Raw genomic sequence first — 18,899 nt, 5'->3', positions numbered from 1 at the left:
AGGATTCGAACCCTCGACCCTCTGTTTGACAGGCGAGAGTCAGAACCACTAGACCACGACGCACCGTCACTCACTCACTACTTGTCTGGCGACATGCTATTAGTTTCCTTTCACATAGATTACTATGACTTAATATTTTCCAACCTCCCTCATACATGCATGCAAGTACTTGCACTTCAACAGGTAAAAAACTCTGCTCGTGTACTGAATATGAGCACATAACCCCTAATCCTGCATTCGTTTCACAGGCTCCCCATATTAACTGTATATTTTTCTAAGTCCTACTTCTAAAAAATTATCAAGGGTCAATCCCCCAAATATTTCACAGATCTTGTTTCTTTACGTTCTAGTACCTCCTCAAGACTTCTACGTTCATCGTCTACGATGCGGTAACTTCCGGACCTCGAACCTCCACAAAATATGGTGACTGTACTTTTTCTTGCAAGGCCCCTTATCTTTGGAATACCCCCTTTGGCTACCCCCTCAAATTAAAATAAAGCCAACTCCGTCAATCAGTCGAAGGCCCTTCTCAAACATACCTCTTTAATACGTGATTTCAAGATGTGGGTTGGTCAATAGGAGGTGCATGCGAAATTTGACTAATAGTTTTCATCTCATTTTTGCCCCCAAGTATTAAGAATAAACAGATAGCAGAGTGCCCGTAGTAAGCACCCTATGAATGTTTTTATCATTTATCATTACTGACTTAGCAAGGCTTCAGTCATACTCACCAATGCCACTACTGAGATGGGAAGACTTTGAAGAGAGTGTACTGGAACTTGGTTCCCGTTGGAGAGGAGTTTGAGACGGGAGTATTGAGGAGCCATGATGCGCGACACCGCGTGGGTCATCCCGGGTTGTATACGGGGTGGAGGTAGCAAGCTTGGGTAATCCTCTACCGAATATCGTAGCTGCTGTCTTAGAACCCTTCAAGTTGAAACACGTTTGAAATTAAATTTAACTGAATTTAAAGGGATGGTCCAGGCTGGAGACATTCATATCTCAATAAATAGAGTAAAATTCACAAAGTGAAATGCTGAAAATTTGATCAAAATCGGATAACAAATAACAAAGTTATTGAATTTAAAGATTTGCATTATTCCGGTGGAACAGTTCTAGGCATGTCTTTATGAATATTCATTAGGTGGGCTGATGTCATATCCCCACTTGTTCTTTTGTACTTTATTATATGAAATAAGATTTGAAATTTTTCTACCAAGAACTAAAACAATTTGATTGACAACTGATTAAGTGCATTAGTTATTTATTGCCGCAATTTACTTCATCATAATGGAGACACATCATTTACACATGCATGAAAATGAAACATTTATGATTTCATGTAATGACATAAGAAAAAGGAAAGTGGGGATGTGACATCATCAGTCCACCTAATGAATACTCATGACGATGTGCATGTAACTGTTTTCACAAAATATTGATAAACTTTAAAACTCAATAACTTCGTTATTTGCTATCCGATTTTGATGACATTTTCAGCATTTTGGTCTGTGAATTTTACACTATTTATTTAGATAAAATATTTTCAGCCTGGACCATCCCTTTAATCACCCACGCAAGTACTAGATTGAATATAGAAGAAATTTAGTGAGCTTAAAAAAAAAGAAGAGAAAACAAGGTTTGAAGTTTGGGAGTCACTCAAGCATGAGATGTTCTCTCTGTGCAATAACAGTGAAATTTTCACGCATTCCAGAAAAACTGGTGTTTAAAAAACTCCTGAATCTTGTCTTAATTTTACACCTTCCAATTTGACAGTATGAAGAAAAATAATTGATCTGTCAGATAAGATACATTTTTAGTTTTTACTTTTTGGATACCGAATTATTGTTTTAGATATTCACAGAGAACCTTTGAAGTTTGGGATCCACTCAAGCATGAGATGTACTCTCCGTGCAATCTCAGTGAAACTTTCATGCATTCCAGAAAAACTGGTGTTTAAAAAACTCCTGAATCTTGTCTTAATTTTACACCTTCCGATTTGACAGTATGAAGAAAAATAATTGATCTGTCAGATAAGATACATTTTTAGTTTTTACTTTTTGGATACCGAATTATTGTTTTAGATATTCACTGAGAACCTTTGAAGTTTGGGATTCACTCAAGCATGAGATGTACTCTTCGTGCAATCGCAGTGAAACTTTCATGCATTCCAGAAAAACTGGTGTTTAAAAAACTCCTGAATCTTGTCTTAATTTTACACCTTCCAATTTGACAGTAGGAAGAAAATGAATTGATCTGTCCGATAAGATACATTTTTAGTTTTTACTTTTTGGAGACCGAATTATTGTTTTAGATATTCACAGAGAACCTTTGAAGTTTGGGATTCACTCAAGCATGAGATGTACTCTCCGTGCAATCGCAGTGAAAATTTCACGCATTCCAGAAAAACTGGTGTTTAAAAAACTCCTGGATCTCGTCTTAATTTTACACCTTCCAATTTGACAGTATGAAGAAAAATAATTAATCTGTCAGATAAGATAAATTTTTAGTGTTTACTTTTTGGAGACCGAATTATTGTTTTAGATGTTCACAGAGAACCTTCCCTGGTGACATATTGTTAGTTTGGGGTGGTTAGTCATATTTAGGGTCCTCATGCCTTGCCCCCTCCCCCCTCCATCCTCTCAACACTGCCCCTATAAATAAATGGGTGATTGCAAGTTTATGTTGACCTCTTGGTGTTGGTGTTTGGTCAACTTTCACAAGAACATACATGTAACACCAAACATAAAATAACGATGGTCCTGAAGAGTCACTCACTAGGTGTTGAGTCATTAATATTGTGATCTGTATCAGGAAATGCAGTCCAAATTGTGCTTTTAACACCAAGACTAACACCAGACTTAAAATTAACCATTGCGTATACATATGATCATAGATACATACCAGTTGTTTATTTCCTTGTTTCTCTTCGCTGAGTGTGAACAACAGGTATAGAATGGCCCATCTATTCTTCAGAACGCCCTGGAAGCACAACATAGGATTATATCATTACCACATACTAGGATTCTAATCACTGATTGGTCAAAACTACATCGTGTGACCCGGTGCAATCCTGTCTATCATAATCTCAGGGTTTTGACTTGCATTCAGTTTCTTCTATCAAACCCTATAATAGAGCGTGTAACCCCTAAGGTATACGGACTGCTCTGTGTTTGGATGATGGTGGAAATCATCACTTCATCTGTACCCATCATACCAGCCCTTCTACCCTTCTTCAGCCAAGACCTTTGGGTAATAGAAGGGCTAGTATGAAAGGCACCTTGAGAATAACAATAATTGTCAAACTATGAATTACCAAGCTTGCATACATGTATCTTACCTGGGACTGGACTTTCCTGTGTAGTTCAGAGAATACGGCAGCATCAGTCTCTCTTTTCTCTTTAGCCACTGTCACCATCAATCAAACATAAAGGATCGGCAATACAAACAAAATCAAATATATAAATGTAAATATTTCACCAGAACAGTAGCAATCTATTCTCTTGATATTTGATAAATTTGCCGATACTTAACTGCTACAAAAGCATGGCTGCAGAGCTGCCAAGCTGAACAAGAACATTTCAGTATTATAAAAGGTGAAAACCAGTATTTTGGTGAGGAAATCCCATAGGACAACACATAAAACTGAAACTATAGAAACCAGTATTTTGCATGAAACCGTCAGTATTCTTCACATTTTCAGTACTAGATACGGAAAATCCATATAACTTGGCAGCTCTGTGGATGGTTATCCCTTTTAGTTACATGCAATCTTCAATAATCAGGATTATAAGGATCAATTACTTTTAAAACTAAAGAAGCAATAAATCATTCCAGGAATAAGATTAATCAACGGTTCCATGACATTTGCTCCGGTGACAATCGCTCCACGGTAAATTCCACAAACGAATGGTATGACCAGTTTCAACCCTGGATTTAACACCGTACCCGACCCTAAACCTAAACCTAACCCTAACATAAAAATCTATTGCAACCCTAACCCTAAACCCTATATCTTAGACGAAATTAAGCCCAGAGCAATTGTCGTTGGAGCAAATGTTGTGTCACCTAATCAACATGCATCTACAGCCAGGCTATCAGCTCCCCTATGAGTAGCCATGATACCTCTGTATTATTAAGTACAGGAACAACAACAATCATAATAACAACAACAATTATAACAATAATAATAATAATAACAACAATAACAACATCAACAATATGAATTTATAGAGCGCAGAAACTATTCACTAAAGTATATATTCTACTGAGCTATATACGACTCCTTAAATGCTTGTTATTAATTAGATAGATGTGTAATAATAACAATAATTTTTAAAAATAAATAATAATAATAATAATAATAAAAACAATAATAATAAGTCTTAGAGCAATAATGACAGTAATAATAAAAACAATAATAGATGAAAATCATGAACTTACATTTACGTTTGATTCTTTCAGCGACCAGAAACTCATCATTTTCAATAGTAGGGGTCAGGTTGCTGATAATGGAAAACAAACCAAAAACAGAAAAACAAAGACATGATATTGTGTCATAAATTAATAAAGTTCAAGCAATTTGTCAGTTTCACTATACATGCAGAGAAGTTGTTTCCTAATTGAGACCTCACTACTTCGTAGTTAATCCCAAGAGACAGAATGGTTAACAGTGCAACAACATGCATTAATTTTATTGTGCAATATTTAAGGACAAGTCCACCCCAACGAAAAGTTGATTTGAATAAAATGAGAAATATCCAACAAGCATAACACTTAAAATTTCATCAAGAGCAGATGTAAAATAAGAAAGTTATGAAATTTTTAAGTTTCACTTAATTTCACAAAACATTTATATGCACATCCTAGTCAGTATGCAAATGAGGGAGCTGATGCCATCACTCACTCACTATTTCTTTTGTATTTTATAATATAAAATATTCAAATTTTCTCCTCATTGTCCTGTGAAACAGTTTTATTTCTCTCTGAACTTGTGGAATACCATTGTTTAACATTTTATGGTTCTGTCGAGTTGGTCATTACTGTCGATTCTGTCAAATTAGAAATATTGTATAATTCAAACAATGAAAAACAAAAGAAATAGTGAGTGAGAGACATCATCATATTCTCTCATATGCGTGTGACTAAATTGTGCACATCACTATTTTGTGAAAAATAAGCTAAACTTTAAAATGGCATAACTTTCTTATTTTACATCTGATTTTGATAAAGTTTTCAGTGTTATGCTTGTTGGAATTTTCTCTTTTTATTCAAATCAACTTTTTGTTGGGGTGGACTTGACCTTTAATATTATGTATGACACGATACATACAAGATGACTTGTACTCCTTTCTTAACCTCTCTATTCCTTCCTCTATCTTTCCTTCTTTGTTTTCCTTATGCTATTCTTTTCTTTCTCTCCCTGTGTCTCTTTCTCTATTTTTCCCTTTCCTTTACTTCTCCATCTATATAGCATGAATCATTTCTTGTATCTGTACACACTACATTTTGTTTGCCCTGCCATTGGCTTTTGGTTTCAAACTTTTCCTGCCAGGGACCTGGAGACCGTTTCGTGAAAGTTGTCAGCGCTGACAAGTTGTATTTCTCTGACAGTTACCATAGTAACAGTCAGAGCCAGTGCCTTTCAGCCGATCAAAACCAAGAATTTCACTGAAATCGTCAGCACTGACAATTTAGTCAGTGCTGACAACTTTCATGAAACACCCACATGGGCTTTCATTATATTCTTTTGATTTAATGTTTACATGTTATTTCCGTATTTATTAAGCCTATTTTGATGTATTGTTAATGTTTTGATGTTTTGTGTTAAGGCAAATAAAGATGAATTATATATATGTCTAAGATAAGGGGGAGGGGGGATATTTGTAGAATAATTGTCAGATTGACAGGATTAAAAGACATATCAATCACGATTATGACAAAGTATCATTGCACAGAGAAATAGTTAAACTCCCAATTTTGATAGTCGAGTTAAAAAAACCAACAAGGTAAATTTTGACAATTTATTGGAGTTGACAGTATTTATTTCTTGCTTGTCAAATTCTTGAGGATGCAAATATTGATCCATTTAAGGAGGAAGTTTATTCTGACCAAAAATTTTATTGTAAGAATAGCATGATAAAATATACTGGTGAAGGTTTGAGGAAAGTCCATCAAAGAATAAAAAAGTTTATGTAATTGCTATCTCATACACAAGCAGCTCCCCCATAAATCATGTTGTAAAAAATAAATCCTAATTGAAATGCAAATGTAAAAATTAATTCATCATGAACCATTATTAAAGGTCTAATCCACTCCAGAAAAATGTTGATTTGAATAAATAGAAAAATCAAACTAGCATAACGCTGAAGATTTCATTAAAATCGGATGTAAAATAAGAAAGTTATGGCATTTTAAAGTTTCGCTTATTTTTCACAAAACTGTGATATGCACAATTCAGTGACATGCAAATGAGACAGTCGATGATGTCCTTCACTCACTATTTCTTTAGTTTTTTATTGTTTGAATAATACAATATTTCATTTTTTACATATTTGACATTTAGGACCAACTTGACTGAACCATATAGTATGAAACAATACTAATTTCACATGTTCAGGGAGGAATTATCATTGTTTCACTTGTCAATGAGGAGAAAATTAGAATATTTCATATAACAAAATACAAAAGAAATAGTGAGTGGATGATGTCATCAGTCTCCTCATTTACATACTGACCAGGATGTACATACATGTATAACTGTTTTGTGAAATTAAGCAAAACTTTAAAATGTCATAACTTTCTTATTTTACATCCGATTTTGATGAAATTTTCAGTGTTATGCTTGATGGATTTTTCTCTTTATATTAAAATCACTTTTTTGTTGGGGTGACTTGTCCTTTAAAGAAAATGAAATTTATGTATTTTAAATTACATAACACATAGGGCAGTTGCTCACATATGACATCGCAAATAAAAAACTTACAATTAAATAGCATTTTTGTCTTTGGTGGATTTTAATCAAACCTTCTTATGTTTTTTTTTTCTTGTACTGGTATTTTATCTACAACAAACTCTTTGTTAGGGTGAACTTTCCCTTCAAGGTGTACCCCATTCGAAATCTTGTAAATGCTTGACTTACCTACTGATGATTCTGACAACATACTGAAATTGAGCCGAGACATCCTCACCTAAATAAAAGGGAAAGTTGACAACAAAATATTTAAAGAATAAACAACTGGAAAGCTGAATACTTCAATGAGCATCTATGTTATCAAACATCAATGTTTGTATATGAGGAAGGTGACAGTATGCTTTTGAGCAATATCTATTAATTATGCTTTATCTTGCCTCTATGATACAGGTAAAATATTGATGCACACTTATAACACTAGAAATCCTGAAAATTATTACGTTGAAGAATGTAAAAATACAGCATCTTCCTTTTCTTTCAAATTCAAATGACCTTGCATTTGAATTATCTTCCCCGTAACATTAAACAGATTTCATATTTAAATTCCTTTAAATCCAAGCTGAAAAAATTTCTTTTCAACCATCCAACATCTTAATTTAATTCATCCCATCATATTTCCTTATTAATATATATTTTTTCAGTACAAGTCTTGAATTTTATATTTTACTGTCCATAGGGACTGCCTCAACAGAACATTTGCTTTGTTCTTTTGCAGCTTCCCATTTCATGTTAATTTTTATGCATGTACATGTAGCCTACTGTAAACATCCTTGTACAATCTTAGTTTTTAAAAAAATCTTACTTGCATCTTACTATGTATCTTTGTTTCTTTGTTTATCTATTTTAGTTATTTTTTATATGCTCAATGTATTTTAATGGACTTGAATAAATAAATAAATATAATGAAATGAAATTTATTTTCTTTAAATCACCCCTGACCAGGATGTAGCTCAATGTTCATTTCCCTCTCTCTTTAGACGTCTATTTCAAAAGTAATTTATGATTTATAGTCAATATGTTTGTATGATTTGGTCAAATACATAATGATAGGCCTAAGAAACATACTGTTGCCCTCATGGTCTCATTCAACTGAGCATAAAATGCAAAAAACAAGTGTGTTTTTTTTTATATCAGACCCCAAATATAAAAATGCCATGTGAGAAAATGTCAGATATGGGCAAAGAATTTGCTCAATTTTGTATCTAATAGCTTTCAAAAACACTTAACAAGTGGAATGCCTCTGGCCGTCTCACCTGCATCACGCGATTCAATATAGCAGCAGTGCTGATTCTGAAAACTACTATAACTCGCACAAGATGTTCAGTGATACTTGGTTACTCTTATTTCCACGTTTTATGAACTAGACCAATACACTTATAGAGATATGATGGCAATTCAACAAATACCCCCAACGTGGCCAAAGTTCTTTGACCTTACATGACCTTTGACCTTGATCATGTGACCTGAAACTTGCACAGGATGTTCAGTGATACTTGATTACTATTATGTCCAAGTTTTATGAACTAGACCAACACACTTTCAAATTTATGGCTGTAATTCAACAAATACCCCAATTTGGCCAAAGTTCATTGACCCTAAATGACCTTTGACCTTGATCATGTGACCTGAAACTTGCACAGGATGTTCAGTAATACTTGATTACTATTATGTCCAAGTTTCATGAATCAGATCCATAAACTTTCAAAGTTATGATGGTAATTCAACAGATACCCCCAATTCGGCCAAAGTTCATTGACCCTAAATGACCTTTGACCTTGGTCATGTGACGTGAAACTCATGCAGGATGTTCAGTGATACTTGATTAACCTTATGTATAAGTTTCATGAACTAGGTCCATATATTTTCTAAGTTATGATGACATTTCAAAAACTTAACCTTAGGTTAAGATTTTGATGTTGATTCCCCCAACATGGTCTAAGTTCATTGACCCTAAATGACCTTTGACCTTGGTCATGTGACATGAAACTCAGGCAGGATGTTCAGTAATACTTGATTAACCTTATGGCCAAGTTTCATGAACTAGGTCCATATACTTTCTAAGTTATGCTGTCATTTCAAAAACTTAACCTCAGGTTAAGATTTGGTGTTGACGCCGCCGCCGCCGGAAAAGCGGCGCCTATAGTCTCACTCTGCTATGCAGGTGAGACAAAAATTGCTTTTTGACTCCAGAAAGTTGTTGCCCACTTGCAGCAAAAAAAACCATGAGAAAGTCTTTTAAATAAAGTTTAATTTTCACTAAATTATCATCTAGATCTAGTACATTAATGTAAACTTAATTTTGTGATATCATGAAATCTCAGCTCAAAACAGAATTTTTTTATGATCACTGACACAAAAAAGCATATGTGGGACAGTGCATTAATATTGCGTGGAAAAATACCCATCATTTGATGGAATTCTGTGGTTATTTTTTTCATTTCTCAGCATTTATGCATTTTCTTCCAGAGCCATTTGGCACATTTTGAGGTCATTACCACAACTGGTATTTATCTAATCACCTCTTTGTGCAGTGCAGCACGGCATCAAAGTTATATCTTTAAAAGAAAAAGGTCACTGACCAACTGGCCGAGCCTTCCGATTTTGGGCTAAATCGGATTCTCAATTATTTCTATTCCCATTATTTGAAATTGAAATAAGATTTTTGTAGATTAGAACACGTTTTTTTTTTAGAATTTGATTAAAGGTAGCAAAATTTAGTCCCATTTCATTTAAACAACCTTGCCAACATGGTACTCAGCACAATAACAGTTGACAAGTTGTGTGCAAATTATTAATAAGTATAGTATGTATTTGTTTATTTTAGCAGTCCACAGGTCTCCGCTGGAAAATCATGGATGGTCACCGGTCAAACAAAAATCTGTTAATGACTCAGCCCTAGTCCCAGGTGATTCAACTTTGTACAGCCAAAAAAGCAATATTTTTCCAATATAAATTGTACCTTGTTTCTTGTTGAGTAGAGTTTGTACCATTCTCAGGAGAAGTCCAGCAGGGCTGTTGTCCCCATCAGATGCTCCGGGGTTAGACATGGTGAAGCTTGCCATTATCTACATCACCTACCGACAGATAATCAAAGAGAATCAGGAAGTCAAACATATGATGCTACACGGTAAAAGCAATGGTTTGAGTCTAGTCATCTTGTTTTGTCTTGTCTTGGATTAAATCAGGAATGTGTTATGAAGGATAGGAATCTATCCGCTAAGTTCCAGCCTGCTTTAACCCCATCTGACGAGCCGGCGACGAGTCCATTGTTTTTAAACATGTGTTTCAACAATGCCTTTTCAGCTGTTTCAACAAAACAGACATTTTCATTTGGCGACAGTTTCTCGTAGCAACAAGAGAGATTTGGATTTTAACTTGGCTGGTTCAGTTTTAATAATGCATTAGTACAGTATAACGGGTATCAGCAAACAGAAATAACCATAATTCGAGTAATATCAAAAGTTAATTATCTCAGAGCCGACAAATAAATTATATAATTACTGGTATACAAAATGTGTTCATAATCATACACCTTTTAAAATGAGTGAGCTCTAAAAGAGCGCAAATTGTCGGAAAGTGCTGCAATTTGTCCATTTTGTAAGTAGTTATAAAATTGTATATGTCTCTTTTTCACGATTCTATCATATTATGTTGACATGAAAACATCACAAGAGCTTCCCTTTTGCTGTCCATAACTAATTTGAAATTTTCAAAAAATATTGAGCCAAAACAATGCTTCTAGAGACAAAAATAGTAAATATTGATATTTCGCTTCGGCAGAAGCCAGTCGGATCCAAAGGGTTAACATCGGCACGCCACATGGAATATCAAACCCCCGGGGGGGGGGGCACTCAGTATATAATGCAGAGTGGGTATGTGCCGCGGAGGGGACCCCCATTTTTACACTGAAATTTCCGTTCCAAGGAATAGCATTTTTGTCTTATTGAGAAAAAGAACAAAGAAAGCCGCTCCAAGGCATAGCATTTCCTTCTTATCGAGAAAAAAGAAGAAAGAAATCCGCTCCAAAGCTTCGCATATTTTTCGTTACGCCGTTCCGGTCGCATTGATCTGCTACAATTTTGGTGAAAAGCGGCCGTAGAGCGCGTTTCGACCATCGCCTAAGCGCGAGCGCACCCGGCGGAGGCCGCGCTAGCTGCGTCATGCACGATTGCCCGTTCCATAGGGATGCATACGCACTTACAGAGATCCGTTCCGAGGACCCCCGTTTTCACAAACATTTGTAGTTCCGAAGCCCGTTCCGAGGACCCTCCTTTTTACAATAAGCCCGCTCCAAGGCCCCCGTTTTTTGCCTCGCCCGCAGCACACCCCTACCACTTTTTTGGTCGAGTGCCCCCCCCCCCCCCCCCCCCCGGGATCAAACCCCCGTGGAATGCTTTGTCAATGATTGGGATGCTATAGATTTTCAAATTAATGTATTGTGCTTGAGTTTCCTTAGACAGCTGGCAGCCGTCTGTTTCGAGGAGTTTTTAAACATTTTTTTATTTTTTTTATTTCTCCTCGTACACAGACGGCTCGCTAGCGTGCAGCCACCATTAGGGGACTTGCAATGCAAAATCCCCCCGTCGGGGCTCTTCAATTTTTGTCTTTGATGAATAAAATTTTTGAAAATTAACGCGACCAAAATGCAAATTAATATTCCCTCTTGGCATTAATTGCCAAAAAACAGAGAAAAATCAAGTTAAAAGGAACAAAAACAGTGACTTATACCTCGGCTGTCGCGCAAATTCACTTCCCCGTTTTATCCGCTCTTAAGTACATAAACATATGGCCAGTGAGTCCCCTGTACAGATCGCGCTAGAACTTCGGTCTCTGTATTTGGTGAGTGAAGCCAACGGAGTTCAGCTGAACGACCAACATAACAGAGACTGAAGCTTTTGGTCTAGAGTTTCCTTAGCCCTGTTTCGTTTCACACTGCATCTCTTACTTAGCACCGCAATTGTGGTGCTAGCACCACAATAAGCCGGCTAACCCTGCTATTTTGCAGGGCCAGATAGTACCGTACTATTTACCGTGCTAGCCCACTTTGCTAAAAGGAAAACGAAGTGGGCTAAGCTGCCTTAGAGTTAGACAGCTGCCAGCCGTCTGTTTCGAGGAGTTTTTTAACATTTTTTTTTTTTTTAATTCTCCTCGTACACAGACGGCTCGCTAGCGTGCAGCCACCATTAGGGGACTTGCAATGCGAAATCCCCCCGTCGGGGCTCTTCAATTTTTGTCTTTAATGAATAAAAAATTTTGAAAATTAACGCGACCAAAATGCAAATTAATATTCCCTCTTGGCATTAATTGCCCCAAAACGGAGAAAAATCAAGTTAAAAGGAACAAAAACAGTGACTTACCTCGGCTGTCGCGCAAATTCACTTCCCCGTTTTATCCGATCTTAAGTACATAAACATATGGCCATTGAGTCCCCTGTACAGATCGCGCTAGAACTTCGGTCTCTGTATTTGGTGAGTGAAGCCAACGGAGTTCAGCTGAACAACCAACATAACAGAGACTGAAGCTTTTGGTCTACCTTAGAGTCTAGACTTAGAGTTAGCTTAACCCCGGAAAATTGGTGGGGCTAAGAAGACACCCCTTAGCCCCACCAATTTCCTGGGGTTAAGGGGAAAAAGTGCAGTGTGGATAGCATATCATACTCCCGATTAATAAAATCTTATCTTATCTAACGTAAAACAAGTTTATCAGTTTATAACCCTATTTTAATTTTTACCTTCTATTGAATGTCGCCACAGACACGAAAGTGAATGCGTGGGTCATGTACAATCTCTGCGATCGGATCCTCGTCGATCTAACTTTATAATTATATTTTCTAAAGCCTGAAGAAATCATGATATTGCCTTGGTAAGGAGGTAAAAATAATGAAATCAATTCAGATCAATATGAGTGTCTGTCTAAACAAAAAAAAAGGTATAAAAAAGCTACACTTACATTACAAGTTATTTTCAGAATCAGATACAATTAACAAGTACAAACTTCTCGTTGAAATCTACGCCTCGGCGCCAGTTTTTCAGACCGCTTTTTAGCTTCGATCTCATTGAATTGTGCGCACTGCGCGTGAACACATCCATGGCAGGCATGGGGCGGCTTTCCTCGAGCCCCCCCCCCCCCTCCTCCTTCAAAATATTCAATTCAATTCAATTCAATTCATTTATTTTCTCTTTCAATCTTTTTACATTTACAATAATAGTTCAATAAACATATTTACAAAATATAACATTTAAATCATTTTTTATAATTCAATAATACCATGAAATCGAAAGGGAAGGAGACCAACTAAAAAGCAGAGCTTGTAGGGTGAAGGCCCCCTTTTATAAGTAAATTTTATGAATAAAAAATAAGATAAAATAAAGAAATAAACAATATATATATATATATATATATATATATATATATAAAATGATCTTAAAAAATAAACAAATAAAAATAAAAATAAATACATAATAATAAAAATAAATGATTCAGTATACACTGTATACAGAAATCATAAAACGATTAAACATATATACAAAGAGAAATTAATAAACACATTTACATATTAAGTTCTGAATTACATTACTTTGGGAAAAAACGATAATCTAATATGAATTCAGAAGATATATTTTAAGTTTTCCTTTGAAATTGTGTATTGAATTACATTGTATAATATCCTTTGAAAAAGAATTCCATAATTTTGGACCAGTAAAAACAAATGTCTTCTGTGCAAACGATGTTCTATTCAGAGGTAAATGAAAGGAACTCGCCTGGCGAGTGAAATGCTTATGAATTGTATTATTTTTTACAAACATATTATTAAAAGGTAACGGTAATTGTTTATTGATAAACTTGAACATTAACTGTCCGAGTTGAAAAGAATATAAATCTTCAACCTTCAAGACTTTATTTCTCAAAAACAGAATATTTGTATGTGCCCTGAATTCTGCATGACTAATAATACGAATCACTCTTTTTTGTAAAATAAAAAGTCTATTAATTTGAGAATTCGCTGCATTACCCCACGCAACAACTCCGTGATTCAAATAAGGTAAAATTAACGTTGAATACAATGATAACAAAATAAAATGGGGTAAGAAGTAACTTAATTTTCTAATGACACCGATGTTGCGAGCAATGATTTTACAAATATTATCAATATGTGCTTTCCAAGAAAGTTTTTCGTCTATGATCAGTCCCAAAAATTTAGTAGATCGCACTCTATGAATGACAATATCATTTAAAATTACATCTTTTGGTACATTCGTAATCTTGTTGCTAAATAGCATGTAGCTAGTTTTTTCTAGGTTAAGAGAGAGTTTGTTAGCTGTTATCAAATTAGACACATTTTTTAGTTCGTCATTGAATATTTGCGTCAATTGCTCTGGGTCGGGGTGCGACAGAAATATATTAGAGTCATAAGCGAAAAGTATAAATTGAAGCAATCTAGATGACATATCAATATCATTTATATAAGTAATGAACAAAAGTGGGCCAAGAATGCTGCCCTGTGGAACTCCACAAAGGACAGGTTTACGTTCAGAAATATTACAATCGAGTGAAACGAACTGTGAACGCCCGGTTAGATAATTCTTGAACCACTTTAGTGGTTCTCATCTTATTCCATAATGAGAAAGTTTATAAAGGAGAATGTTATGATCAACTGTATCGAATGCTTTTGAAAAATCTAAAAACAAACCAATCGTATTCGAAGACTTGTCATAAGCTTTGGCAACTGTTTGAACTAAAGAAAGTATTGCGTGGGAAGTGCTACTCTTTTCCCGGAAACCAAATTGAGTATCGGATAGGATGTTGTGCTTTTTTAAAAAACATATGGTTCGTATGTGAATATGAATAGATGGATAAAATAAAACAAAATAAAATGAAAAATGAGAGAAAAAGAGACGGGAAAGTGGGAGAGGAAAGACAGTTATAGCTAGAGATGACAGAAAAAAAGGACTGATTAAGATCGGAGAGAGACGGGTGAATTGGGATGCTAAAAAGCATATATTTATCCCGGATATATCTATCTACCCAAATAGGCCTAAGTTACATGGAGCTTTTAATTTTGAGCTTTTAACTCATTTTTTTTTACCACAAAGCAATGGAACTCGATCAAGAAGAAAACAAGTGTTCGGGTGATGAGACAGGGGGACAGGACTATCCCGGTCCCCGGAATTGGTCGATCCAGATAGGGTTGATGATCTATATTTTACACTTATATTGGAATTCAAGCATTATTTTACATGATTCATTTCTTGACAATTTCCTGGTGACTGAGGTATCAAGATGTTTCATATATGTTTAGACGTGACATTTTCTTCTTTTTTAAAAATCAGATACTACCGACCAAATGTTTTTTTCACTAGTTCATTCGTGAATTCAAATCTGTCAAGTTGTACAACTTGGTGAAAGGCCTATACAATAATAGGCCATTTCCCTATTTTATACGTGATGATCATGATAATTTTATTGATATACTTTCGACATCGAATAAGTCCAACATGATTATTCTTTAAACAGCTAGTGGTGTAAACAGCGCGTCTATAAAACCGGGGGGGGGGGGTGGGGGTTGATGCGGGTGGATGATTCCATATCGTAGGCCTAGTGGCGTACGCAGGGGGTGCAGGGGTTCAAACACCTCTTTAATATTTTTGATACCCAACCCCCCTCCCAAGCCCCTAAGAATTCAAACCCCCTTAAAAAAATATGAAAACCTTTTTTTTTGCTTGTCGAATTTTTGGGTGGTTGGAAACGACCTAAATTGGAAAACCTTTTTTTTTAGGTTGTTAACATTTCAATCACCTTGAACCCCCCCCCTTAAGAAATCCTGCGTACGGTCTGGTGTGGAGGTGCATGTGGGTGTGTGTGAGGGGGATTACCCCCCCCCCCCCCCATTGGTAGGCCTACATGGTTAGTGAGTGGGCAAAAGAGGAAACATATGTAGGGGCCTATTAGGTAGAAGAAAGAAATCACAGAAAAAGGGGCGGGGTGGGAGGTGCATGGGCCAGAGAAAAGACAATGAGAATCAAAGAAGGAAAACAAGTTAGGCGAGGGAAAGAAATGACAGGTATAGTTCTCAGAGAGAGAGAGAGAGAGAGATTGAGAGTGGGGGGAGTTTATGCTCATATAGAGGAAAAGAGAGTGAACGGAGAAAAGGGGAATCATATTGAGAGCAAGAGAGGGGGAGAGAAGGGGGAAGGAATTGTGAAAGGGGGTGAGAACTTAGGGAGTGGACAAAAGAAGAAACGAGAGAGCAGGGTAAAAAGGGGAATCACAGATATTGTGAAAGAGATCGAGGGGGAGCGGGGAAGAGGGGGGGTTCTAAAGACGGTTAGGGGATTGTCATTACATGAAAAGAGAGTTAAAGGGATGATCCAGGCTGGCGATATTCATATCTCAATAAATAGAGTAAAATTCACAAAGCAAAATGCTGAAAATTTCATCAAAATCGGATAACAAATAACAAAGTTATTGAATTTTACAGATTTGCATTATTCCAGTGAACCAGGTCTAGGCATGTCTTTATGAATATTCATTAGGCGGGCTGATGATGTCACATCCCCACTTGTTCTTTTGTATTTTATTATATGAAAGTAGGTTTATTCAAAAAATTTCTACCAAGAACTAAAACAATTGGATTGACAACTGATTAAATGCATTAGTTATTTATTGCCGCAACATAATAATTTCATCATAATGGAGACACATCATTTGCATATTTTGGCGGCCATATTGGATTTTGCCAATTTGCGGATAATGCTCAAGGTTACACGAGTGGCATCATCCAGATTCGTAATCAGCACCCTCGAATTGACAAGAAACCTTCAAAAAATATTGTATATATAAAAAAAACAAGGTTTGGTCAATTTTCTATGGGGCCTATCCTGGACTAGAAGGTGTCCAACAAAGTAGGGATGTCACTGTGGCGATCTCTCGAAAGCTTCTTGCTGCTCCTGGTTGAGGCCCGGTTGCTCCTGCCGGTCGTGACCCTGCTGCTTGATCTTGGAATCTTTCGTTAGTAATGATGATTTGCATATATTAATTCGTTCATACATCGCGATTTTTGCAGTCTAGTGCTCATTTTTGTGAAATTATTAGTTTTCCCTTTTCATATTTTACATAATAGCTAGTGTATACAATGGCCTATGGCGCCCATTTTGAATATCAGAAACATAAATATTTTGTCAAAAATTTTTTTTTCAGAGAGTATTTCACTCCTGCCACACAATTTCATGCATTTCACAGCCAATGTGCGGACAATTTTACGATATTCATGGGTAATTTGCATATTTTGGCGGCCATATTGGATTTTGCCAATTTGCGGAAAATGCTCAAGGTTACGCGAGTGGCATCATCCAGATTCGTAATCAGCACCCTCGAATTGACAAGAAACTATCAAAAAATATTGTATATATAAAAAAACAAGGTTTCGTCAATTTTCTATGGGGCCTATCCTGGACTAGAAGGTGTCCAACAAAGTAGGGATGTCACTGTGGCGATCTCTCGAAAGCTTCTTGCTGCTCCTGGTTGAGGCCCGGTTGCTCCTGCCGGTCGTGACCCCAGTGGCGTAACAGGCGGGGGGGGGCAGGGGGGCAAGTTGCCCCCCCCCCCCTGGCGGATTTCACCGGGAAAATAAACGAAAAGCGGGAAAAAGAAAAAAAGGAGGAAGAAAGAAAGGGAAAGGGGAAGGAAAGGGGAAAAGGAAAGAGGGGAAAGGAAAGGGACAGGGAAAAGAAAACGAAGAATTTAATGGGAAAGGAAGGAAAGCGGGAAATGTACAAAAAAGAACAATTGAGAAAGAACAAATCATTCCGAAAAAGGCCTATGTAATGCAATAGCACCGTGGGAAATAAATCAAAAGATGAAAAAATGGCAAACAATAGCGGGAAACGTAGGTAGAATGGGATTAGTCAAAAGCTAAATTGGAAAACAAAGAAAAGGGACAAGAAAAAAATAATAACATGACCGGGCTGCCGATGATTGAAATTAATGAGTGGGAAGAAAGATGGACTGCAAACAACATTGTGCTATAAGTTCGCTAAATTATATTCAAATAAGCTACCGGGGCTTTGCCCCAGACCCCAAGCAGGCTCTTTATTTATAACCTTCAAATGGCTCTATAACGCCCCCCCCCCGTTCAATCATGTTCAATCACTGGCATACAGGCGCGAGGGGGGGGTCTTGGTTCCACACCCAAGAGGAAATAAAAGAAATTATAGGAGACAACGTATAATGAAATGAATGGAAACAATGAAATGTGTTATTTGCTGAATATATAATGGAAAAATATATCACATAATTAGAATTTAATTTCAATAGGCAATTTTTTTCCAGCTCGCTTTGCACGCTAGCACTTTTTACAAAGTTTTCCCACTTTGCTATGATTTGCCCCATCAAAATATTTGGTTAATTACGCAACTGGGTTGAATCTATGTGTTGTGTAAAAGCTGTATTCTATATATACCTGCGATTTTATTAAAACAGCGGCAATCTTCGAGGTTTAAATGGCTTTGATATCGTGAAGTTCAGGGGCTCCGCCCCGGACCCCAACCGCACAGCACTTTGTATGGAAGGGTTGGGCCATGGCCCCAAAAGTTCTACAAAGAACAAACAAAAAAGGAGGAAAGAAAAGCAAAGGAAAAGTGTAGGATATGATTTTATTTACTGAATATGTCAAAAAATAGCTCAAAGTTAGATTCTCATGAAGCGGTGATTTTTTTCTCACTCGCTTCGCTCGCTCGGGACAGCTTTTTAGCACATGTGCTGTAGCTGCACCCCTCGTTTTTTATTTTTTTTTACTCTTCACTGCCGCAAAGAATCATGTTCACAGTGGCGTACAGACCACAAAAAAGGAATCTAAAGAGAGAAGAGTGAAATATATTATTCTCTGGATATCATCATGTCAAAATCTATCACAAAATTGGATTTTTGT

General features: G+C 36.4%; 1 protein-coding gene across 3 annotated transcripts in view; it reads right to left on the bottom strand.

Moving 5' to 3' along the window:
- LOC129279188 (gamma-tubulin complex component 3-like) overlaps positions 1–13,008 on the bottom strand; it is a 43,358-nt gene extending 30,350 nt beyond the window's left edge. For 2 of the 3 annotated variants that reach the window (XR_010296014.1, XM_064111078.1), the window contains exons 1-7: positions 12,923–13,008; positions 9,933–10,047; positions 7,142–7,190; positions 4,444–4,505; positions 3,341–3,408; positions 2,905–2,982; positions 732–927 (exon numbers count right to left, since the gene is read on the bottom strand). Coding sequence is in view for 2 of the 3 variants with exons in the window: in XM_064111078.1 (XP_063967148.1) it covers positions 732–927; positions 2,905–2,982; positions 3,341–3,408; positions 4,444–4,505; positions 7,142–7,190; positions 9,933–10,035 (556 nt within the window). In the remaining variant the exon portion in view is untranslated. Of the gene's footprint in view, positions 1–731; positions 928–2,904; positions 2,983–3,340; positions 3,409–4,443; positions 4,506–7,141; positions 7,191–9,932; positions 10,048–12,704; positions 12,771–12,922 lie in introns of those variants that run through there. The other variant, XM_064111079.1, reaches the window with a different exon arrangement.
- Positions 13,009–18,899: the final 5,891 nt, after the last annotated feature.

Source organism: Lytechinus pictus, chromosome 16, assembly GCF_037042905.1.
Source record: "Lytechinus pictus isolate F3 Inbred chromosome 16, Lp3.0, whole genome shotgun sequence".
Lineage (NCBI taxonomy): Eukaryota > Metazoa > Echinodermata > Echinoidea > Temnopleuroida > Toxopneustidae > Lytechinus > Lytechinus pictus.
The sequence above is the reverse complement of the archived record's forward strand: the minus strand, read 5'-3'. Positions and strand labels throughout refer to the sequence as shown.